This window comes from Stegastes partitus, unplaced genomic scaffold (assembly GCF_000690725.1).
Source record: "Stegastes partitus isolate 25-593 unplaced genomic scaffold, Stegastes_partitus-1.0.2 Scaffold783, whole genome shotgun sequence".
NCBI lineage: Eukaryota > Metazoa > Chordata > Actinopteri > Pomacentridae > Stegastes > Stegastes partitus.
The window spans coordinates 48,461-71,893 of NW_007578514.1; the positions used below are offsets into that span (position 1 = coordinate 48,461).

The 23,433-nt window shown below is 44.3% G+C and overlaps 3 protein-coding genes across 3 annotated transcripts in view; 1 reads left to right on the top strand and 2 right to left on the bottom strand.

Moving 5' to 3' along the window:
* Positions 1-2,084, top strand: part of wdr59 (WD repeat domain 59) — a 22,288-nt gene extending 20,204 nt beyond the window's left edge. Inside the window, 2 exon segments of the mRNA XM_008292081.1 lie at positions 1-121; positions 1,252-2,084. The exon segment at positions 1-121 is cut by the window's left edge and continues 7 nt beyond it. Of these exon segments, the coding sequence (XP_008290303.1) occupies positions 1-121; positions 1,252-1,487 (357 nt within the window). The 3' untranslated portion in view covers positions 1,488-2,084.
* Positions 2,085-7,433: 5,349 nt separating this feature from the next.
* On the bottom strand, positions 7,434-10,465 carry LOC103364816 (NACHT, LRR and PYD domains-containing protein 12-like). Its single transcript, XM_008292073.1, has 6 exons — positions 9,705-10,465; positions 9,430-9,603; positions 8,917-9,090; positions 8,676-8,849; positions 8,448-8,494; positions 7,434-8,349 (listed from the first exon to the last, which is right to left on the bottom strand). Exons 1-6 carry the CDS (start codon positions 10,385-10,387, stop codon positions 7,820-7,822), a joined length of 1,782 nt encoding a protein of 593 aa, XP_008290295.1. The 5' UTR covers positions 10,388-10,465; the 3' UTR covers positions 7,434-7,819.
* Positions 10,466-11,265: 800 nt separating this feature from the next.
* gpatch1 (G patch domain containing 1) lies at positions 11,266-22,661 on the bottom strand. The gene is made up of 23 exons (XM_008292082.1): positions 22,592-22,661; positions 21,509-21,530; positions 21,060-21,138; positions 20,823-20,955; positions 19,800-20,168; positions 19,245-19,330; positions 19,009-19,169; positions 18,827-18,924; positions 18,360-18,418; positions 17,602-17,844; positions 16,902-17,052; positions 16,707-16,786; positions 16,420-16,630; positions 15,296-15,592; positions 14,885-15,063; positions 14,451-14,578; positions 14,273-14,361; positions 13,803-13,990; positions 12,958-13,258; positions 12,792-12,875; positions 11,991-12,091; positions 11,783-11,913; positions 11,266-11,408 (listed from the first exon to the last, which is right to left on the bottom strand). The coding sequence occupies exons 1-23, from the start codon at positions 22,659-22,661 to the stop codon at positions 11,375-11,377; spliced, it is 3,294 nt and encodes a 1,097-aa protein (XP_008290304.1). The 3' UTR covers positions 11,266-11,374.
* Between the last annotated feature and the right edge of the window lie 772 nt (positions 22,662-23,433).

The following is a 23,433-nucleotide window of genomic DNA, read 5'->3' on the forward strand; positions in this document are numbered from 1 at the left end:
CTGCAGTTCGATGACTTTAAGAAGTGTTACGGTGAGATCTTGTACCGATGGGGGCTCAGAGACAAGAGGGCCGACGTGCTCAAGTTCGCCTCCTGCCCTCCTGAACCTCACAAAGGCATCGGTACGTTCCTCCACCGATATATTATAACTCTGCTGAAGACAGGATCAAACCACACAGAGCCGGAAACGATGTTATGAATGACAGAATACCTGTTAATGTGGTGAAGTCGCAGCAGGGTCCTTTGTCTTGTTTATTCTTCTTCCTGTTTGTCTCTTTGACCTCTGGTCTCCGTTAAACGTCCTGAACCTGATCAGTAGCGTGTTTATTTGCTTCCGTCTCATTTTTCACTGAAATCTAAAGTCCTGCTGCTCTGTGGAACCAGAACACCATGAAGAAGGAGAGAGAACTCAGAGATGTCTTCTGTCGGCAGGACTCAGAACTAGAAGAGCTGTTGTGATTTCCAGCTGATGATAAAGTCCTACATTCATATATCGACACTATTAGATTCATGGAGAATCAGAGCAGAGCTTTAGCATTTTAATTAACATTGATGTCATTAATAACAAGCTGACGGAGTGATGGACGGTCGTTCTGTACTCTACAATATGTTGTACACTTACGTTATTTCTACAGTTCTTTACTAGCTTTAAGCTGTTAGCTAACCAAATTGTAATCATCTGTTCATTGTGCCATTATCAATACTTCCTGAAAATTTCATGAAAATCCGTTCAGAACTTTTCGGGTTATCTTGCTAACAAACAAACAAACAAACAAACAAACAAACAGATAAACGCCGGCTAAAATATTTTTATACAATAACAATCAAAAAAAAAAAAAGTGCATTTTTTCCTGATTTCTGTCACTTTAACTGAGTCCTGCTGACAGAAGACATCTGAGTTCTGTCTCCTCCTTCATGTTCTGGTTCCACAGAGCTGCAGGACTTGATGTTGCAGAGAAACATGAACCTCAATGAAGGAAAATGAGACGACAGCTAAAAAACACCCATAAACTGCTGCTCAGAGCTCAGAGGGTTACTGGGTTCTGTGCAGCATCCTTCAATACATCCCTCAGCTACAGAGAAATTAGCCCTTAAATGTTGTACTTGAGGTATTTTGTGGAACAACTGACCTAAAGAACAGAACCTGTGGACGTCCACATCCTGACAGTCTGGGCTGGTTTGAGTTGGTTCTCATCGGGCGTCTGCTGGTCTGGATGACGTGTAACGTGTCCGTTCTGCTGTCTCTCTGCAGAGTTCGGGGTTTACTGCTGTCACTGTCGCAGTCAGGCCCGTGGGACGCAGTGCGCCGTCTGCAAACGCCTCACCTTCCAGTGCGCCATCTGCCACGTGGCCGTCCGAGGCTCCTCCAACTTCTGCCTGAGCTGCGGTCACGGCGGACACACCAGCCACATGATGGACTGGTTTCGGCGGCAGGACGAGTGTCCGGCGGGTTGCGGCTGCCACTGTCTGCTGCAGAGCACCTTCTGATGAAGCTGCTGGAGGCTTCAAACCAAACTGCTGCTCTGCTGGACTTCAGTCCGTCCAACACTTTGCTACAGAGACCAGGACCCTGCTGTGGAGCTTCATGTTCCCCAGAGGCAGATGCTCCTCTCCTCTCACGTCACCATCAGGACAAAATTTACGGAAAACAGGAACTCTCACAAAGTCCAGCACAAAATCCTCTTAACTTTCCATTTATTCGCACAAAAGAGTTCCGTTTTTTAAGTGCATTTCAATTTGCACGTGAAAACCTTAAAACACTGCAAGTAGAGTTTTCTGCTTCTTGGAAAACTTGTATTGATGAAAGCAAAATGCAGCAAAGTCCAGTGAAAACGTGAGTAAGTGATGAAAGCAGCTGGTGACTCAGTTACTGTTGAACTGTGACGTCAGCTTGTTTCCTGCAGCAGCTCACTGCCTTACAAACTGAGTTTTAGGCCCATCAGAGGGTTCGTGCTCAGAAATGAGTGGTGATGAACAGCTGGAGGCCTTTCAGACGGGATGACTGGACTCTGAATGTTTCTGTGCAGAAAATGAAGACGTGTGAACACTTTCAGATGTACTGTATGTAATAAAAGTGTGTTTGACATTAAATCTGTGTTTAATCATTCGCAATGTTTTCCACTGCTGCTGAAACCAAGAAAAATGTCTTCAAATAGCAGGTTCAGTACGTTGTGTTAATAAAAATGTCCAAAAATATGTATAAAATGCCCAAAGGATTAAAAACAAAAATCCTAAAAAGTATAAGGGTACTAAAACTTGTTAAAAAACACAAAATAATCCAATATCAGCACAAAGTATGAATACTGATGAATACCCTGATAAATATGGGCCAAATGTCTGAAAAGCACGTTACAGATAATTAAATGTTTTGAGGTGAAAAGAATAAAATGAACCAAATACGTCTAAAGAATGACAGACGTCCCAAAACTCTCAATAATTCAAAGATTCAGCTCAGTGTGAAGAAATGCTGCAGTTTGTAATGACAGCTATTAAATGAATCAGTCATTATAAACATAATCTCTATAAAAAGAACAAAATACTTAAAATATTTCCATAAAACATTAATAAATTGTCCCAAAAAGAAAGAGAAAAAAAGAGTAAAATGTTATAAAACTATCACTAAGGACATACATGGCAGGAGCTTGGCCAGTCCAGTGGTGGTCATCAATGCTGTCAGGCCTACCGTAGATATGAGCTGTACAATAAATAGAAGAACCAAACCTTCTTGGACATTATCTGGAACAACAAAGCCCTCGTCAGGTGTTGGGGAACCCAGACAGCCGGATGAGAAGTGGACCACTGGAACAAGGAACATGTTGGGATGCTGCTGTACAAGCTATCCCAGTGATACCTGAACGTGGGTCCTGGGCGGCTGTGGCTCCGGTGGGAGAGCCTCCAATCCAAGGTTGGTGGTTCGATCCCCTCCACAGTCCAAGTGTCCATGGGCAAGACACTGAACCCAAAGTTACTCCTGATGTGTGTGTGAATGAGAAAACACTGTAAAGCGCTTTGAGTAGCACGAAGGTAGAACGGTGCTTTAGAAGTGCAGACCATTTACCACGCGCCTGTGGACACCGCATAACCCAACATCTAACTACGAAACAACTTCAACTCAGTGTCCTCATGTCTGTAAACACAAACTGTTATCACAGCTTGAGATTGATGAGGTACAATAAAGATGCTGCAACAAGCGACAGCCAGGACAACAGGGGTGATGTCATACCAACACATACAAGCCCATACAACCTTAATGCTAGGTCAGACTGAAGATCATAACCAAGCTAAGTACCTGTTACTACCGCTGCTGTAGGAGAAGTACTGCAGAAAGTCTGCTGGAAGACGTGAATGCAGCTGTACTAACTATCCCAACTGGGACAGTCACTGAGACCAGTGTTCTGAATGCTTGCTTGTAGGGAATCTGAGGGAACTTTGAATTGATGGATTCTCTGTACGCTGTTTAAAATCCGTCATGTCTTCACCTTACTATGGAAAGTGCTATGAGATGACATATGCTGTGCATTGAGGTTTTATGAATGAAACTGAATTGATGCATGCAACAGAAACATCGGTACTGAAGATGCTCAGCTACAAGTTGAACACCATCAGCCATAAGAAGCAGCATCCCTCATGGAGGAGGAGGCTGGAGGCCAAGATCAAGGCAACAAGGATAGAAATTGTCCAGCTATCAGAACGACAGAAAGATGTGATGAAGAAAGGACCACCTGGACGATAATACAACAAGCTGTCCAGACCTGAAGTACTGGAGACTACCAAACAAAGGCTTACAGTCCTGGCCACCTGTCTGAAGAGGTACAGTAGAGAAGTAGAAGCCAGAAGGATCAACAGGATGTTCCTTATCTGAAGTGTACTCTCCATGGGAGAGACCCACCCAGGGCTGAGAATGAACAGTACTGGAAAGATCCACAGCAATCTAGCAGAACAAGACCCAGTGACCATCATAACAGCAGACATCCAAGAAAGAGTGTCAAGAATGAAGTGTTGGACAGCACCAGGCCCTGACATGAGCCACGCCTACTGGCTAAAGAAGCTAACTGCACTCCATGGACCCCCAGTAACACAAATGAAGCAGCAGCTAATGGATGGGACCCACCCAGAGTGGTTAACCCAGGCACAGCAGTCCTGATAATGAAGGTTTCCAAGAAGGGAACAATCCCGTCCAATTGCCAGTCAATAACCTGCCTGTGCAAAACAAGGAAGCTACTGTCTGGCAACAGAGTGATCAAGATGTATAGGCACATGCCTCAATACAGGAGCAGGGCCCAGACAGGACTTGGTAACGCCCAGACAGTCAAACACCAGCCACTGATCAACAGACACTAAAGACTGTAAGTACAGAAAAAACAATCTGTGCACTGCCTGGATTGACCACAAGAAAACCAACGACTCCCACATATGGATACTGGAGTGTTTGGAGCTGTACAACATCAACAGGACATAAAGAACCTTCATCACAAACTCAGTGGGACTGTGGAAAACAACACGAGAGGCCAATTCAAGGCCAATTGCACAGATTAGCATCAAGTGCAGAATATACCAAGAAGATGCTCTTTTCCCTTGTGTTCTGCACAGGCCCGAAGCCCCTAAGCCAGATCATCACAAAGAGTGGCTTCAATTCCCAACTCCAAAGTGGAGCCACCATCAGCCACCTCCTCTACATAGACCACATCAAGGTGTACGCTAGAAATGAGCAACACATTGACTCACTGATCTGTAGCACCAGGATCAACAACACTGGAATGTCAGTCAGACTGGACAAGCATTGTTGGATGGTCTTAAAGAAGGGCAAAATGATCCCTGCTGAAGTGGTTCAACTTTGAGAAGGCAACATAGCTGATGTTCATCTACAAACACCCACAGGTCCCACAGGGACATGAAAACCCTGGAGTATCTGCAAGGAGGTCAGCCACAGGTCAACACATACGCTCGCTGGCGATCAGATACGCCGCTGGGATATTAACTTGGCCAAAAGAAGAGATGGAGGCCACTGATAGCAAGACAAGAAAGCTCCTCACAATGCATGGAGGGTTTAAGCTCAAGTCCAGGACCTGGAATGTGTATAGAAAGAAGAAGGGGGCCAAGGACCAGGGGGTGTCAGAACTACTATGCAGGATGAAACAAGAAGATCCAGGAATACTTCTGGAAGATGGTCCCCTTTAAAGTGACTGCAATAAAAATTTTTAAAAAAAAACAGCCATAAAAATATTTTATATTAATGTGATCTTCAGTTTTCACCAATAAAACTGTTAAACCAGCACCGGCCTTGATCATAACTAATAAATATTCACTGTCAGGACTTTAACTCTTCCCTGTTATTTTGTTTTAAAGCCACTGCTGGTTTTTATGATTTAAAAAATAAAAACAACAACAAAATAACGATATTGTCTATATAAGAAATGCTCAAGGGGATTATTTTTTGGATTATCATGATGTAGGACACGTTAGTCATGAGCAGCAACACATCAAAGAAGTTCACATCTCTACAAACCTTACGAACCCGAACCCTTCAGGACAGAAACTTCAGCGTCGCAAAACACTAGAAAATCATTCTCATTTTTGTAAAAAACAAAAACTGAATTATTTTCCGTACACTAAATCCTAAGAAGATTTTTAAAGCTGTCACAGTGATCAGCAACAGCAGGTGTTAAATATGTTCTAAGGCCTCATTATTATTGGTGCAAGTCAGATTTTAAATAAATAAAAACTCACACTCTGGATGTTAAAGACAAAAATGCTCCCATCGGTATTATATTCCACTTTGACTGATTTAAAACCTTCAGCCCACATCATCGGCACCAAGTCTTCATCCACTCTCTGGGTTTTAATGCTTTCAGTGTTTGTTCACATATTTCCACTGTTGCATTGAAGAAAATGAATTCTTTTCCATCCACTAAATGCTCAGAGGANCCAAGTGTCCATGGGCAAGACACTGAACCCAAAGTTACTCCTGATGTGTGTGTGAATGAGAAAACACTGTAAAGCGCTTTGAGTAGCACGAAGGTGGAACGGTGCTTTATAAGTGCAGACCATTTACCACGCGCCTATGGACACCGCAAAACCCAACATCTAACTACAAAACAACTTCAACTCAGTGTTCTCATGTCTGTAAACAAGTAGCAATCCCAAGTGACAGCAAAATACCATGGGCTGAGAGAGGAGCTAGAAAAGATGTGAAAGGTGAAGACAACAGCTGTGACCCCCAAACTGGGAGAGTGGCTTCAGCAGATCCCAGGAACAACATCTGAGATCTCTGTCCAGAAGAGTGCAGTCCTCAGAACAGAAACACATTGTAAAGCGCTTTCTATAAAAGCGCTATATAAGGCAGACCATTTAAAGTGCATTCAGTTAAAGGAGACTAAGCTGAAAAATAATGCTGATTGATTTTGATGATTTAATGATTTTAAGTTATAAAACCAAACATGGTTACTCTGGTCAGATTTAATCAAAATATTTATTATGTTAATTGGTTACAGAGCTGAATGCTGCTTGTTAAATCCTGAGAGGAACAACAGCAGAGTGAACTGAGACAGAACAATGATTAATCTACAATGAAACTAATTTTACACAACAGTCGTAATGTTAATTGCTCCGTTTCCATCCAGTTTTGTAATGTTATTATGGACATTTTAAATAAAAAAAAAAAAACACACACAAACACAAAAAGTTCTTTCTCCTGACAGAAATGGAAAACTTGGAGTGTTAATCAAGGTAGAAGTGATAAAGTTCAAGAGAAACAGGATGACAGAATACCTGATGACTCCGAGTGCTTCAGAAGGAGAAAGCTCGACTTCTCTTTTTGCTTCTTGAAGACACCACTTATCAGGTACTTAGAATGCATCCTGACATCCATCACCAGTCAGTTTCAGCATCGTTAACATCTCAATCAGGTGAATCGAGGGTCATTAACGGGCTTTAAGTCACATGTTTTTGCTGTGAGAATAAATAGAAGGAAACTCTTAGATGAAGGTGAAACAAGAATCAGAAAGAGAAGTCCAGCTGCTTCTGAAACACTGATGATTAACACGACTTGGTTTACTGAACCTACAGATGATGAATGATGAAATCAGATAAATTAAATGTCTCTCCAGCTTCTGCTGTGAGCAGAACTCCTCCAGATGCACACCTATCGGCAGGTTCAGCTAAAGTCCAAGTATCGTTGCCTCTGCAGAATCACAGCGTTTTGTTTCTGGAGGATGAAGTGGATTCTTACAGTTTTCAGTGGTGCTGCTGCAGTGCAGTGATATTTGAAGTCAGAATCAGAATCAGAATCAGAATCAGCTTTAATGGCCAAGTACGTACACAACATACAAGGAATTTGGTTTCGGCTGTTGGTGTCGCCCCAGGAATTTGCACGAATAATAGAAATAGGAAAATTAAAAAATAAAATAAAGTAAAATAACTAAAGAAAGAAAAGAATAAAATACAATAAATGTCAATAAAAAAATAAAACAAGATGATAAGACAAATATATACAAGAATTTACACATCATCGTCATACATGATGTCCCAGTGTGACGCTTTCCATCATGTTCACACATTCATGTTCTTCCTTTGATGTTTGTCCTGCACTCTTGAAACTCCATCATCTCTCGTCTTCAGCGAGTGACTGGAGGGTTAGCGCCACCTGCTGCTGATCTCAGAGAACCAACTCTGAGTGAAGGAATTACTGTTTTGGATGGAAACGGGCACTCATTCATTATGTTTTACCGATTTTTTGTAAAATTTGGTGAAATTTTGCGTGATGGAATCAGACAAATGAAAGTTTGGTGTTGAAGCATGAGACAGATCTGCTTCTCTCAGACCTACAGCTCACACAAAGACACTGAGGAGCCTGAGGAGATTGCAAACCCAGGATACAGAGGTTTAGTGAAGGTGGTGGTGTAGGTGTAGAGGTGCATCAGAGAACCAGAGGAGACTCTGTAGAAGGACAGAGTTCCTGCAGGAACGTCCACATAAACTGCTACTCTGTGAGAGACTAGGGAGGAACTGATGGGTATATCTCTATTATTGTGTTTGGCAGTGTAACCTTTAGCATCAGAGCAGAACAGACTCCAGGACTGACCATTAAATCCAAACAGACAGTCAAACCTCTTTCCTTTCCTGTTGATTCCTCTGTAACTCACTGATATAAGAACCTCTCCTTTCCACTGTACCTGCCAGCAACAGCGACGAGTCAGACCAGTTGTACACAGCAGCTGAGGCCAGTCATCAAACCTGTGTGGATGATCAGGATATGACTGGTCCTGATTTACACAGGTCACCATCCTGTTGTTGTCAGACAGTTTGAGTTGGCTGTTGATTGTGTTCACGTCGACTGTGAGTTGACAGGAATCTGAAAAAGAGAACAAACAGAACAGAGCTGCAGTTAATCATCTGCTGGTTGTTGAGTTGCACCAATAAAAACAACAGTAAAGCTTCAAAGACACTCACACTTGTTCAGAGCAGGTTTCAGTCTGTGAGCTCCTCTATGATCCACCCTGCAGAAGAACCACAGTCACAACCAGCTTCAGACACCTTCACTCATACCAGCAGGAAACACAAAGCTCAGTTCACCACAGACAGAGAGACAAAGTCTGTCCATGAGTCCACCTGTCTGTCCTGAGTCCATCAGTCTGTCCTACGAGTCTAACTGTCTGTCCTGAGTCCATCTGTCTATACCTGAGAGTTTCCAGTCTGCAGTCTGGATATTGCTGTAGAGTCAGCAGCAGCTCCTCTCCTGCATCCCCTGGATCGTTGTTGCTCAGGTCCAGGTTCCTCAGATGGCTGCGGTTTAATGACAGAGCGAAGACCAGAGAAGAACATCCTTCCTCTGAGACCTGACAACCTGACAGACTAAACACATACAAATTCTCAGTATAAAATTTTCCAGAAGATTCTTTATAAACAGTTAAATCCTGACCTGAGAGTCTCCAGTTTACAGTTTGGACTCTTGAGTCCAGCAGAAAGAAGCTTCACTCCTGAATTCTGTAGGTTGTTGTTACTGAGGTACAGATGTTTCAGACTGGAGGATGGAGAGCTAAGGACTGAGGACAGAGCTTCACAGCTTCTCTCTGACAGGTTACAGCTGCTCAGTCTGAAGAAGGATTGTCATTATAAATCATCAGGAAATACTTCAAGTAAACACAAGCACAGATGGTCGAACTTTTAATCCTGACCTGAGAGTCTCCAGTTTACAGCTGCTCCTCATCAGTCCAGCAGAAAGAAGATTCACTCCTGAATCCTTCAGCTTGTTGTTAGTCAGCTCCAGCTCTGTCAGACTGGAGGACTCAGAGCCGAGGACTGAGTTCAGAAATTTACAGCTTCCCTCTGAGAGGTTACAGCTGCTCAGTCTGAAGAAGGATTGTCATTATAAATAATTAGGATTAACTTCAAGTAAACACAAGCACAGATGGTCAAACAGTTAAATCCTGACCTGAGAGTCTCCAGTTTACAGTTTGGACTCTTGAGTCCAGCAGAAAGAAGCTTCACTCCTGAATCCGGTAGGTTGTTGATACTGAGGTCCAGATGTTTCAGACTGGAGGATGGAGAGCTAAGGACTGAGGACAGAGCTTCACAGCTTCTCTCTGACAGGTTACAGCTGCTCAGGCTGAAGAAGGATCAGTGGAAAAAAACAAAACATAACATGAAGATTTTTTAATGTCTAAAGAGAAAGTCACATTTAATCTGGACAGGAAAGTTTGTACGTACTCAGCTTTGTTGGAGGCTTTGACCACTGGCAGCAGCCTCAGAAGAGCCTCCTCTGAAGCAGAGTATTTCTTCAGGTCAAACACGTCCAGATCTTCTCCTGATGACAGTAAGATGAAGCCCAGAGCCGACCACTGAGCAGGAGACAGTTCATCTGTGGACAGACGTCCTGATCTCAGGGACTGTTGGATCTCCTCCACTAGAGAAACATCCTTCAGTTCATTCAGACAGTGGAACAGATTGATGCTTCTCTCTGCAGACACGTTCTTCCTGATCTTCTTCTTGATGTACTCCACTGTTTTCTGATTGGTCTGTGACCTGTTGCCTGTCTGTCTCAACAGGGCTCCTAGCTTCTCCTGATTGGTGGGCAGTGACAGACCCAGGAGGAAGCGCAGGAACAAGTCCAGATGTCCGTTTGGACTCTGTATGGCCTCGCCCACAGCTCTCTGGTAGAAACCTGTTGTTGGATCAACTTTCTTTCTAAACACTTTAGGCAACAGAGACGTTTGTTGTTCTTTTTCCAGCAGGTTGATTCCAGAGTTGATGAAGGTCTGATGGACATGAAGAGCAGCCAGAAACTCCTGAACGCTCAGATGGACGAAGCAGAACACCGTGTCCTGGTACAGCCCTCTCTCCTCTCTAAAGATCTGTGTGAACACTCCTGAGTACACTGAGGCTGCTCTCATATCGATGCCACACTCTGTCAGGTCGGACTCGTAGAAGATCAGGTTTCCTTTCTGCAGCTCCTCAAAAGCCAGTTTTCCCAGAGANAAAAAAAACAGCCATAAAAATATTTTATATTAATGTGATCTTCAGTTTTCACCAATAAAACTGTTAAACCAGCACCGGCCTTGATCATAACTAATAAATATTCACTGTCAGGACTTTAACTCTTCCCTGTTATTTTGTTTTAAAGCCACTGCTGGTTTTTATGATTTAAAAAATAAAAACAACAACAAAATAACGATATTGTCTATATAAGAAATGCTCAAGGGGATTATTTTTTGGATTATCATGATGTAGGACACGTTAGTCATGAGCAGCAACACATCAAAGAAGTTCACATCTCTACAAATCTTACAAACCCGAACCCTTCAGGACAGAAACTTCAGCGTCGCAAAACACTAGAAAATCATTCTCATTTTTGTAAAAAACAAAAACTGAATTATTTTCCGTACACTAAATCCTAAGAAGATTTTTAAAGCTGTCACAGTGATCAGCAACAGCAGGTGTTAATATGTTCTAAGGCCTCATTATTATTGGTGCAAGTCAGATTTTAAATAAATAAAAACTCACACTCTGGATGTTAAAGACAAAAATGCTCCCATCGGTATTATATTCCACTTTGACTGATTTAAAACCTTCAGCCCACATCATCGGCACCAAGTCTTCATCCACTCTCTGGGTTTTAATGCTTTCAGTGTTTGTTCACATATTTCCACTGTTGCATTGAAGAAAATGAATTCTTTTCCATCCACTAAATGCTCAGAGGACTTGTTGATTATCAGATGAATAAAAACTCACACTCAGGACCTTAAGGACACAAACGTCCCCGAGGCTGCACGACGGTTAGTAATCAATGTTTTATTCCATCATTTAAAATGACAGCAGCTTTTTAAATCGATGTGCAGTCTGCTGATGGACGTCCTCATGGAGGACAAAGCTGCTGCTCATCACCAGGTCTGATGGGAACGAACGCTCTTCAGTCTGGAAGCAAAGGAAACACATGAAAGGATTCACATCAACAACTACACACAGGTCAAAAAACAAAGAAATGGAGGAAATGTTCAACGACATTCAACGTCTGCTTGACTTATTTCTTAAAATCACTCTTTTTTTAGACTGAATTGCAGTTTTTGGGGTAAAATTCTTGAGCAGCTGCTTGTGTTCAGAAACTAAACACAATCAGGATGCTTGAGAAAGTGCAGTCAGTGGCTTTAGACAGTTTCATCCATAAACGGCTCTGATTCTCTGACGATGAATCAGTGAAACAGCTGGATGCTAGTCTACCAGCTGATAAGTCATCGGTGAACGTCTGCAGATGAAACTCCGTCATAAGGTGAGTCTCAGGTGTTTCTGACCTTTTCAGCAGCTCTTCCGTGGACACGTGTCCGTCGTCGTCGTCGTCGTCCTCTGAGCTGCTGTCCGACGCCTCCTTCTTACTCTTCTTCTGCTGCTTCACCTTGTGTTTGTGCTTCTTCTGTTTCTTCTTCTGCAGACAAAACAGAAGCTTCAGTCGAGAGAAGCAGCAGCTGCTTTCATCTGCCCACCTCACCGTCACTGCTCTACCTTCTTGTCCTTCTTGTGTTTGTGCTGCTTCTTGCTCTTGTGTTTCTTGTCTTTGCTCCTCCTGCTGGGTTTCTGCTCCTCGCTGACGGCGCCTCCTCTGGCTGAGCAGGAGAACAGCAGGCGGAGGTTAGTCCACATTTGTACAAACACATCTGGTTTTCCTTTGAATGTTGCCCCAAGTCGAGTTGTTTGTGTGACAGTCAGATCAGGAGAAAATATTTAAGTGAACATTTTAAACGCTGCACAAAAGACCTGAACAACCAAAGTGTGCAGTTTTATGTCAGATATTTATAATGATTTCTGTCACAATCTGGTTATTTAGAAAGCTGCAGCAAGTTCCTGCTGTTTTGTGAGAGTCCTCGTGTCCCTGACTTTAGGTCTCTGGCCTTACTTTGGTGGCTGAGTTTACCTGATTTTAAGGACTTCTGAACCCTCTGAACCAGAGGGAAGGTGATGATATTTATCAAAACGCCATAAAAAGTACAAAAACACACCATTTATGTTGAAATAACCATTTGTGACGTGCGTCTCCAGGAGGAACAAAACCCAAATATGAGCTTTAAAATCATTAAAAATCACTTTATTCTACACGTCTACATTAAAAATTCCCTAAAAATGAGCCGTTGCAGCAGATGAGGTTTGAAAACCTTTGATCAGGTTTCCATGCTTTGAAAAGGTTCCATATCTGGAAAGCTTCTTGTCGACGGCGACTCGAACTCAGACCAGAAGAACAAATAAAGAAGCTTAAAGGCAGCTGGAGTTCATGTGACGTGAACAAAGTGTTTCTAGAGACAGACTCACGGAGAGCAGCTGACGGAGGCGGCAGCTTCGGACCAAACTCCTCCTCCACCTCCTGAGTCGGAGCTTTAGAGGAAACTGCTGCTGCTGAAGGAGACAAAAAGAGTTAAACGTCCATCAGTACAGAGCTCCAACAACAACAAGAGTCTGGTGGAGTGAGCTGTAGCACCTGTGGGCTGCCTGGGCGTAGCAGAGGAGGAGGTGATGGAGGTGGAGGTGGCTGAGGAGGTGATGGAGGTGATGTTGAACAGGTTCAGAGGCTGTGAGTCCATCTGTCCTTCCTCCTCCTTGCCGTCCTTCCCGTCCTCCTCTTCGTCGCTCTCTCCCTCCGATGAAGACGAGGACTTGTCCTCAGATGAGCTGGCGAAGATGGCCTTAAACAGATCCATGGGAGGCCTGTCCTCCTCCTCCTCCTCCTCCTCCTGCTCCTCTTCATCACCTGCTTTCTTCTGCTGATCTGCTGCCTTCACCTGGACCAACAGATCAAGTCTTTAGATTCAATCACAGCCTTCATCAGACTTTCTGTGTCGACACCTGAACACATCCTGTTCTCTGATCGCTCATCACTGCTCAGTCTACCGTCACAGGTTCAACAATCACACAACTGAGGCCCTTTTTAATTAAAGAATTACTCACATCGACACAATAATGTTCAAAATGACTCAAAACCTGTCCAGACTTGTACATAATAGTCCAGAACAACTCAGAGAGAAGAGTCCGGACCGTCCACATGCACACAACAGCACCATCTGTTCTCCCAATAATAATATCAATATTCTGTATAAAGGTTCAGTTCTACGCTACAGGTGTGTCCTTCGTCCACCATGCCACACCTGGACAGAGCCACATGTGAGCTGATCTCACCCTGTACGCCGTCTTTATCACAGCTGTATTTGGAGCCCTGTTGTTCTTCAGTAGTTCCTTCTTTCAGCCTCGTCTGTGTCCTGCTGCTGGAACGTTTCCCTGCTGAGGGACCACTGAAGGCCACCTGATCTTTAGTCTAGCACACCTCACCTCTGTCTGAGCGCTGATGGAGGCAGACGAAGCAGGTAAAGCAGGTAAAGCAGGAGTTTTCTCCACTTGGTTCTCGGCTTGGCTCCGTGCAGCGCTCAGCATCTCACTCAGCGGGTCGTCGTTCTTCTTCTGCTGCTCTGACACGTCCCACCTGGACTTCTTCATGGACTCTGGAGGCTTCGGAGGAGCTGAGGAGGAGGAGGAGGAGGAGGAGGAGGAGAAGAATTACTTCAGATTACTGAATATGAAAGAATGAATATTTCAAAGTCATTCTCAAATAACCTGATTTATTATTGAACTGAAGCTGTTCACTGATACCAGCTGCAGCTCTTTATAGACATTCACCTTTTTGTCTTGAACATAAATCATCTTTTGTCCCTCTGAAGGTTAAACCAGTAATAAAAACTGCTCATAAGGTGACCTGCGTGACATCACAGTGACATCACAGCGACACCTGAGCGCGGCCTCACCTGTCGACTCTCTGCTCTCGGTCACGGTCAGGAAGTTGAACACGGAGAACTTGTCTCTCTTCACTTTGGGCAAGCCGACCATCCCGGACCTGCAACCACAGTCAGAACCGATCAGTCGGGACTTAACCACAGTGCTGGGTTTAAGGTGCTGTTGGTTCTGAGGGTTCTGGGTCGGTACCCTGGATACGGGTCGGGCACGTTGAACCTCTTGCAGAGCAGTTTGTCTGGATGCCAGTCGAACGTCTCCCTGGTCAGCTTTCCAAACATCTTCATCGTCACGGCGGCCTGCTTGTCTTCCACGTCGCCCTGGCAACCAGACACACCTGATGTTCACTGGGGGGGTGGTGGGTCGATCAATCGATCAATCAGTCAGTCAATCAACCAATCAGTCAGTCAGCCAGTCAGTCGGTCGAGTTAAGACTAAAACTAGTCAAGACCAGACCTGGATAAAAGTCAAAGTTCATAAACACAGAATAATAAACAATAAACACACTCAGCCTGAACTATTTAAACTGAATCAATAATCAATAAAGACTGATCAATAACTGGACTCCATCCTGGTTTTAAAGGCGGGTCGGGACCACGTCAGGCCGGCCCACTTCGGCCTCCTACCTCCTGGTCCCGGCTGACCTCCACCGTATCCTCGTCCTCCTGGTGCCTGGCTCTGGTGAACCGGGTCGACAGCGAGGAGGACGTGGGTCGGTACAGGATGGAGGCCCGGACGAACTCCTCCCTCTCCCGGCTGCGCTCCCACTCCGTCATGGCCGGGTCCAGACTCTGGTCCAGGGCGTCTGAGGGGAGACGGGTTCACGTGTCAGTGCCTACGACCCAAACCTGGTTCTGGTTCTACTGGTCTGTTTTTACATCCAACATATAAAAGCTGATCATGAACGTTTAACAGTGTGTTTAATCTGCAGAGCGTGTTTTGTTGACTAAACGTTTTAAACCGTCTCCAGCTCTCGTCGTGTCTAATCAGCAGCGCGTTGCTGCTGCAGTGCATGCTGGGACATCAGGACCTCCTACCTTTGTCTCCCTGTCTGAGGCGGCCCAGGTAGAGCTCGTATCGTGCCTGTTTGCTCGGGTTTTTCTCAAACGGTCTGAAGGTTTGTGTAGATGTTTGAACTCCTCTCCAGGCGGCCAGAGCTTCCTGCTGCTGCTGGAGGCCTGAAGAGGGAGGAGGCACCACCCGGGACTCTGTGCTGGAGGTCTGGATGGAGGTCTGGATGGGGGGCTGGCTGGAGGTCTGGATGGAGGCATTGCGGAGGCTCAGCAGACGCTGCCTGTCTTCAGGCCTCAGCAGCTCCATGACTGAACTGGGACCTGACCAGGATGAAACAGAATCCATCAGGAACCAGTTACTGCAACACAAAGCTGAACACAGTCGAGTCTGAACGGACACAGGAGGAGTTTCTGGCTGAAGTGGTTCTGGTTCTGGATTAAAAAACTTTCAGAGCCTCCGTCAGCTTTTCTGCAGCTGAAGGTTTCCAGGAATGTTTGTGAACGTTGTCTTGGAAACCTCCTGGTGAGGAGCAGAGCTGGATGTGAAATCAGAACAAACCAACAGCTTCACCACAGCCTCATCGGTTCATCTGCTACCAAACTGGGACACAAACAGTTCCTAAAACTAATTAAACGTGTCGTAGACCAGCTGCAGTACCTGGTTGTTCCACCAGGTGGAGCCTCTCCCTGTTTAGTCCTGTAGAAACCAGAGGAGGCGTCTACAGACTACAGCTCCTGGCGGCAGCAGAGAGCATTGTGGGAGTTTAGCAGCAACGGGACCATGACAGAGACTCTGAGGAGGTTCAGGACCTCCAAGCAGAACTCTGGTTCTTAAGATTGTAGATAAAACAGTCGCTGACTAAAACATGAGCATCAGCACAGGACGAGTGTATGTTCAGTACGTGTCATCAGTTCAGTGATTATTGATTTATAACGCTGCTGATCATTGATTTTACAAACATTAAGGATTCTGCTCTCTCCTGACAGCAGCTGTGTGACATCAGATATGAACAGAGGACCAGGTGGAGGTCAAAGCTGCTGCCGACCAGTTAAAGGAGCCTCTCGATCCGACATCTTAAACCTCCACATCACATAAACCCTCAGACGGTGTAATGCACTGTGCAGCCTGCGGGGGCGCCCCGTCCCACCTTGCAGGGCGTCCTCCCCCAGCAGCGTCCTCCTCTGTCCAGAGTCCAGCTGGTGTCGTCCTCCCTGCTCAGGTTCTTCCTTCACCAGGTGGCCTCTGGACGTCCTCAGAGCTTCGGCCAGAGCCGGACTGACGCCGGACAGACGAGCGACCGACGGACGGAAGCGATGGACGGGGCGGTAGTCTCTGGGCAGCGCCGGCGGAGGGAAGATCTGGAACGACAGGGAGGTGTGAGGGCAGCTCTCAACCAGACAGACGGAGGTGTTCAGACCCTCTGGAGATGCTCACGGTTTTCTCCTCGGCTGGCTTCTGGGCCAAAGTGAATCCTTCCAGGATCTTGCCGAGGTACGACGTGTCTCTGCTCCTGTCTGGGAACAAAACACGTTGGAAGTCCTGCAAATGTTCTGACGTGTTCTGAGTGTAGAAGAGTTCAGATTCAAACCGACGATCAGGAACCTTCAGATGTTCTAAAGTCCACGCTACCTTTGTTCTTGGTGTACTGCTGCGGCGCCGTCCATCCGAACAGTCCGTCTCCAGGCTCCTCCCCTCCCAGCACCTTGTCGTACCTGGACATGGAGTCTCTGTGGTAGACGTCCTCATCATCGTCGTCCTCCAGCGCCCCGACGCCGAAGGCCTGCAGGTCAAAGGGCAGCAGGAGGCCTGAGACCAGCTGGTAGGTCTATAGCGCCTCCGACTGGCCGACTGCTCACTGACAGCTCACAACTTTATCTCATGACTTTAACTCATGACTTTCACTTTAGATGTAGAATTTAGATTTTTTAAACTCACAATATGAAACTTCAGAACATCACAGAGACTTTTTAAATTAATGTTTAACATTTTGATCACATCATTTCAACATTTTCACTCAGAATTTAAATTTTTTGTTCTTTTTTTTTTAACTTTAACTCATAATTGTGACTTTTTAGACACAAATTTCCAACTTAGAGAATAATTTTGACTTTTTAAATGATTGGTTCAGATTTTTATCACATTACTTTTAATTCTCATTTCATAATTTCTACATTTTTACTCATAATTTAGATTTTTTTCCTCATAATTTTGACTTTTAATCTTGTTACTTCAAGTCCTTCCTGCTGGTTTTAAGAAGTACGTTTTACGTCAGGTGACTCTGGGGGTTTCAGAAGTCCGGCTGCTTTCTAGGAAACCAGGTAATGCCCACCTGTCCGGCCACGCCTCCTCTCCTGGCGCCGCTCCGAGCGTCTCCGAACAGCCGGCTCCTGGTCTCAGACTGAGGCCTGAACAGGTCGATGTGTTCTGGAGCCTCGTGGCCCAGCAGCGCCAGGCCCGGGTCCAGACCGCGGTACCCCAGACCCTGAAGGCCCGTCCTGGGGCTGAAGTCCACTGGAGTCACGTCCTTCGGAGCAAAAGTCACGTTCTCCGGAGCAAACTCGTCGTCGTCATCCTGATGAAACAGTAAAAGAGAAGAAAGCAGCAGGAGACACACACCAGAGGTGTTATTAATACAAATTATTAGTAATGAGCACGTCGTTCTTCATCATCAGAGCTCAGAGCCACCAAACAGACGAAGCAGAAAACAGTCACGTATGTCTGTGAAGTTTCTGCCTCAGTGTCTGATCATTATTCTCAACCCTCTGAGTAAAGCTGCAGGCTGATTCTTTCATTATTAGCTACTAAATTAATCTTGTTTTAATCATCAATTAATCACTTTGATTGTTTAATTGTTTTAAGTATTGTTGTGTATTTAAGTATTATTTAATAAAACTCTGTGGGTTCAGCTTCGTCAGTGACTCTGTTCTGGTTTCTTCCCTCTGTGACACTAAACTGAACATCTTTGGACTGAACTGATCCAGATGAAACGTTCAAGGACCAGCGGAAAGTTGGAAACCAGATAATCTTCAGACCAGCTGATCGATTCATTCACAAAACAATCCACCGTTAAATGATCATTAGCTGCACCTCTGAGTCCTCCGAGCCAGCAGGGGGCAGCGCACAGCTGTAAACTCTGCTTCCACCGTCTGTCAGGAGCACAAAGAAGAACAAAACCTTGACACATCAGAAACAGGACTCCCGATGAGAATGAAGCAGGATGAGATACGAAGGACAAAGCAGGATAAACAACTAAACAATTACGTTTAAAATACCTGAATAACTAAATCAGAGTGTGGGCGGTTACGTTGCCGTTAAACAGGTTTAAAAACTCATCTGTTCGGCTTCGATCAGACTAATTAATGAGTAAAACAGCTCTCATTGTTTTTTGTTTTGTTGTAAAGTGCCACGTCTCATGAAATCAGACTCTGATATTCATTTTATTCTGCCTTTACTGGATGTATGTATTTATTCCATCTATGACTGTATTCTCTCTGTCTGCTGGTGTTGGCAGATGTTAGCTGGTCTAAAGGTGAAGAACCTGACAGGAGACTCACCTGTCTGCTGCCGGCCAGCTCTCCTCTTCACTCGCGGCCCGACGCCTTGGCCCTCCCTCCAGCCCATCTTCCTCAGCAGCTCCACCCCCACAGACGACCTGACAGACGAAACCAACGCACCTCATGAGTCTCGTTCTGGTTGTTTTGTGTCTTTAATGACGTTGAATGTCTGGTTGTCCTACCTGGCAGGTGTGATGAGCTCCTCCAGCAGCGTGTCTCCGGGGATCAGAGCAGCCTGGGCGTTGACAGCTTTCGCCTTCTCAGCGGCTTCGTCCCGGCGGCTGGACGCGAACTCCAGACTGGTGGTGATTTCTGAGGGAGCGATCCCGTGTTCGCTGAAGTCCTGAACCGAGAACAACAAACATCAGCTCCACGGTCGCCTCATCGCTTCTTTAAATACGAGACGGGAGAGCTTTACCTCCTCGTCCATGAAGTCTTCTGGACGGGCATCGTGTTTCTCAGCCTTCTGTTGCCGTGACGACACAAAGGTCGACGGCGTCCAACCTGAAGAGGAGGAGAAACCAGATGACTGAAGTGGGCCGAACCAAAAGGTTGAAGGGAAAATAAACCGACTGGGACTCTTTCAGCATCACAGACACGCGGGTTCTCAAATCAGGTCCGAAACCAGCTTGAAACCAAGTTCAACACCAGGCTGGGATTAGGTTGGAAACCAGTCTAAACACAAGTTATGAACCAGTCTGAAACCAGTTCAAAACCAGCAATAAACCAGTCTAACGCCTTTCCAAACCAGTCTAGAACCAGTTTCTAACCAGTCTAAACCAGACCCTGATCTCATGGTGGATTAAACAAACGCTCCGTTGTGCCTTGTTGTTTTTCTTAAACCCTGAACCGTTTCTCGTCCATTTCGTTTCCTTTGGAGGTTTTCAGCATCACACTGAGTCTCTGTGGAGTTCGTCTGTAGCTCCTCATCTGTCTGAGGATTCATCTGGAGTTCTGCTGAGGACCGACTGACCTTCTTTAGAGCCGACGGTGTTGAAGTATCCGGCTGAGAACCCTCCGGTGAACGCTCCATGAAACCTCTTGTACCGGCCTTTCTCATCCTTCACCGTCTGTTCGTGCAGCGGGACGGGCTTCTTCAGAGGCTCGTCTGCAGGAAACAGGAAGAAGAACGNTCTGGCTGCTCTCCTGGATGCTGCTTCAATCTGTCTGACCTCATGTTCCTCATTGACCTCTGCAGTCCCTCCCTCTGTGATGTACAGCTCTGTGTAGACCTCATCCAGGAGGGTCCACTGTCCTGCTTTAGCGATGCCCTCAGACACTCTCTGGAACTTCTGCTTCAGGCCACGTTTAAGTTTACGTTTACAAGCTGCAGCAGCAAGTTCTGAATGAAAACACAATAAACCACAACAAAAGTATAAATAACCTGCAAATGAACAGATGAGCGTGAATAACAGGGATATTAACGGAAGAACATAAAAAATCTGAATATTAACAGAAAAGCATCACTACCCTGGAAAATAACATACAAACGTATTCAATAACCTACATATCAATTCAATTCAAATACCTTTATTTATCCCCTAGGGGCAATTCAAAAGCTCACTGAGTATGTAATATAAAGACACCCAAAATAAAAATAGTAAAAATAGTAAAAATAAATACTAAAATAATAATAATATAAAGTAAAATAAAACAATAAACCACATCACAAATATTACATTATATTATACTGGCATTGGCAGGGAGTCAGCAGGTCAAAGATGGATATAAGATATAATTCATAGAAGTATCAGTAACCTGGTTAGTGGTGCACAGAATGATCAGTACCATCCTACAGAATGTGAATATATTCTGAGACTTTAGTAAATGTGCTGTTGATCAGCAGCTTCAGTCTCCAAACAAATCCTCTTACTGCTCTGCAGACGCTCAGCCAGCTTCTCCTGCTTCATCCTCCTCAGGAACAACACTGTGATCTGCTCAAACATCTCTCTGCTGCTCCTCTCATCTTCATCCTCCTCCTCATCCTCCCTCTGACTCTCGGAGCATTGTGGGTAATCTGGACGCAGAACCTTCTGCATCTTCTTCAGCTCATTCTTCACAGAAGTCACCATGTTGTCCTCCAGCAGCTGGAACATAGAGATCAGTGGATCATTAAAGTGGTTCATGGTCTGAACACGGCAGCATGGACACTGTTAGGACCTGAAGGATCCTTCAGCACTTCATCTGTTCTCGTGTAGTTCACCGTGAAGAGTCAGTTTGTACATGTACACACCATAAATATGGAGTCCAGCTCTGGTTGATGCTGCTGGTCAGACGGAGCTCTGGGAACCTCTGAGCTCTGCTGCTCAACTCTGTGGAGGGAACATCATGTTTAAGGAAAATAACTGACTCATTCATAATTAATAATGACTTATTAGCTGCAGCTCCACTGTCAGAGGAAGAAGTGGACATGAAGGAGTCTGTACTGTGTGGAGGGAGAATATCAGGAGCTGACGATCAGATCAGAGTCAGAGGCAATGACATGATGAAATTCCAGATAAGTTATCTGGTGGTACTCCTGATTTTAAATGAGTGCAGTTTAATCATTAAATGTAGTTAAACTACAGATCAAAACTTAAATGTTGTGGTGACACCCTCCTCTACTACGAAGCTCTGGACCCAGACAGGATTCATCTTCTCAGGAGAGTCAGATAAGAACAGAGTTCCGTTTGAAGTTCTTACCTTCCATCAGCAGGTTGTCCATCTTTAAAGACAACAGAAAGCGCCTTAGAGTGGTCAGACTTCATGGACACACAGCTGGGTGCACGAGACTCTGGTCTCTGCTGCTGCATCCTGATTCAAACAAACCAGAGACAATTCAAAGACTTTCAGCTGGAAGAAAAGATGNTTAATTACTTAAAGAGGCAACATTCTGAGTTTTGTCACACTTAATTATTATTTAAAGAGTCAAAATTGATATAAAACTTAAATTTAAAAAAATCTAAAATATGCTTTAGCAACACAAAATGTATTTAGTTAATTTATTGAGTTGACAAGTTAAAATTATGGTATTGACTTTAAAAAGATGATTTCTTTGAAAGCCACAAATGTGATTTTAAACAAAACAAAACAAAAACAAAAACTTTAAAATACCTATTTAGAGCTTTGAGGTAATCAGTCAAAATTGAGTCAGAAAGTCAAACGTATGAGTTACTGCATTTAAATAATTAGAGTTAAAGTCTTAGAAAAATATGTAATAAATGAATTAATAACTCTTGTTCAGTTTTTCCTCCTGAAAACAGACTCAGACCTGAAATATGACATTTAAAGGCTGCTACCAGGCCAGAATCAGACCTAATACATCAAACTGGTTGGTTTGTTTCCTCGCTAACTGGTTGAAGAAAACAGGACAAATTATATTTTCCACTAATAAAAGTCTTTACTGCAGTTCATACAACACAAACCACGTTAACCGATTAGAGGAAACTCTTGAGGTTTTCATAAAATTATGTTTAGCTTTGAGAATAACTCTTAAGCCGAACTAACATTTGGACAGTGTAGATTCCTAAAACATCTTAATTATTAATCCTCTCGATGTGTTCTTCAGGCGGTGTTCATCATAATGTTAAATTGACAGATTTTTGAATGAAGTCTGGATTACAAGCCAGGCGCTCATGCTAGCAGCTCAGAGCTAGCTATTAGCTAGCTGCTCGTTAGCTTAGCGGCCTGAAATAACCGCCGGAGCTCGTTTATCTTTAAGCTAAACACGCAGGAAGCAAAGCGGCGCAGAGGAGCCGCTAAAAGAGGCTTTAAAACGAACCCTACCTTCCTCCAGAGGCTCCAGGGGAGTCCCGTAAGTCACAAAATCCTCGTCGCTGTCGCTGTCGGACGCCATGTTTAAACTACAACTACGGTGCCTGCTCCAGTCCAAACCCTGCAGTAAAAGTCGAAGCGTTAAATTACAGGAAGTGCAACAGAAATGGCGCCGTCTCGTGGCCGCGACGTGAAGTGACTCCCGGGATTAAAGGACCAGTTCAGCAAAATCAGAGCAACAAACAGCTGGAGCCTTTTTCACAAAATACTGGCAAATACTTTTATTATTATAGCGAGAAGATGTTTGAATCCAAAGGAAGCTGACAATATAAATGAGTTCTTCAAAGGTTTTGATGCTCCAGTTCTGGTTTTTTAAAACACATGTAGATGTTTATGTTGTTGAGTCCATCATAAAAGTAATAGAAATAAATTAAATTTGGTATTTTTGTTCAAATATTTTCCCTGATTGTTTTTATTTACCAAATACGTATGGTCAGAGTTATCCTCAAAAATCATAATCATACATGAAAATGTTAAAATTATGAAAATTACAAATCGAATTAAAAACAATGATTTAATAAGTGGGATGTGTTTTTTTAAAGTCACAATTATTATCATTAAAATTTAACTTAAAAATAATGAAGTCAATATTGTGAGAAAAAAACATATGAAGAGTCTGAAATGAAAATTATGAGTTAAAGTTTAAAAAAAAAAAAAGGAATGAAAATGAGGACTGCAGGTGGATCAGTGGTTAGCATTGTGGCCTCACAGCTAGAAGGTCGCCGGTTGGCATCCCGGTGAGGACACCCGGGATCTTCCTGCGTGGAGTCTCCATGTTCTCCCCGTGCAGCGTG

What these genes read in the sequence shown, in the direction of transcription:
- LOC103364816 (XM_008292073.1), bottom strand. Translation starts at nt 10,387, where the DNA reads ATGAGAGCAGCCTCAGTGTACTCAGGAGTGTTCACACAGATCTTTAGA. An exon ending in AAAGCCTCCAACAAAGCTGA is followed by an intron (nt 9,604 to 9,704) that starts GTACGTACAAAC and finishes ATCCTTCTTCAG; the next exon opens with CCTGAGCAGCTGTAACCTGT. An exon ending in GAAACCTGCTCTGAACAAGT is followed by an intron (nt 8,350 to 8,447) that starts GTGAGTGTCTTT and finishes TCTCTTTTTCAG; the next exon opens with ATTCCTGTCAACTCACAGTC.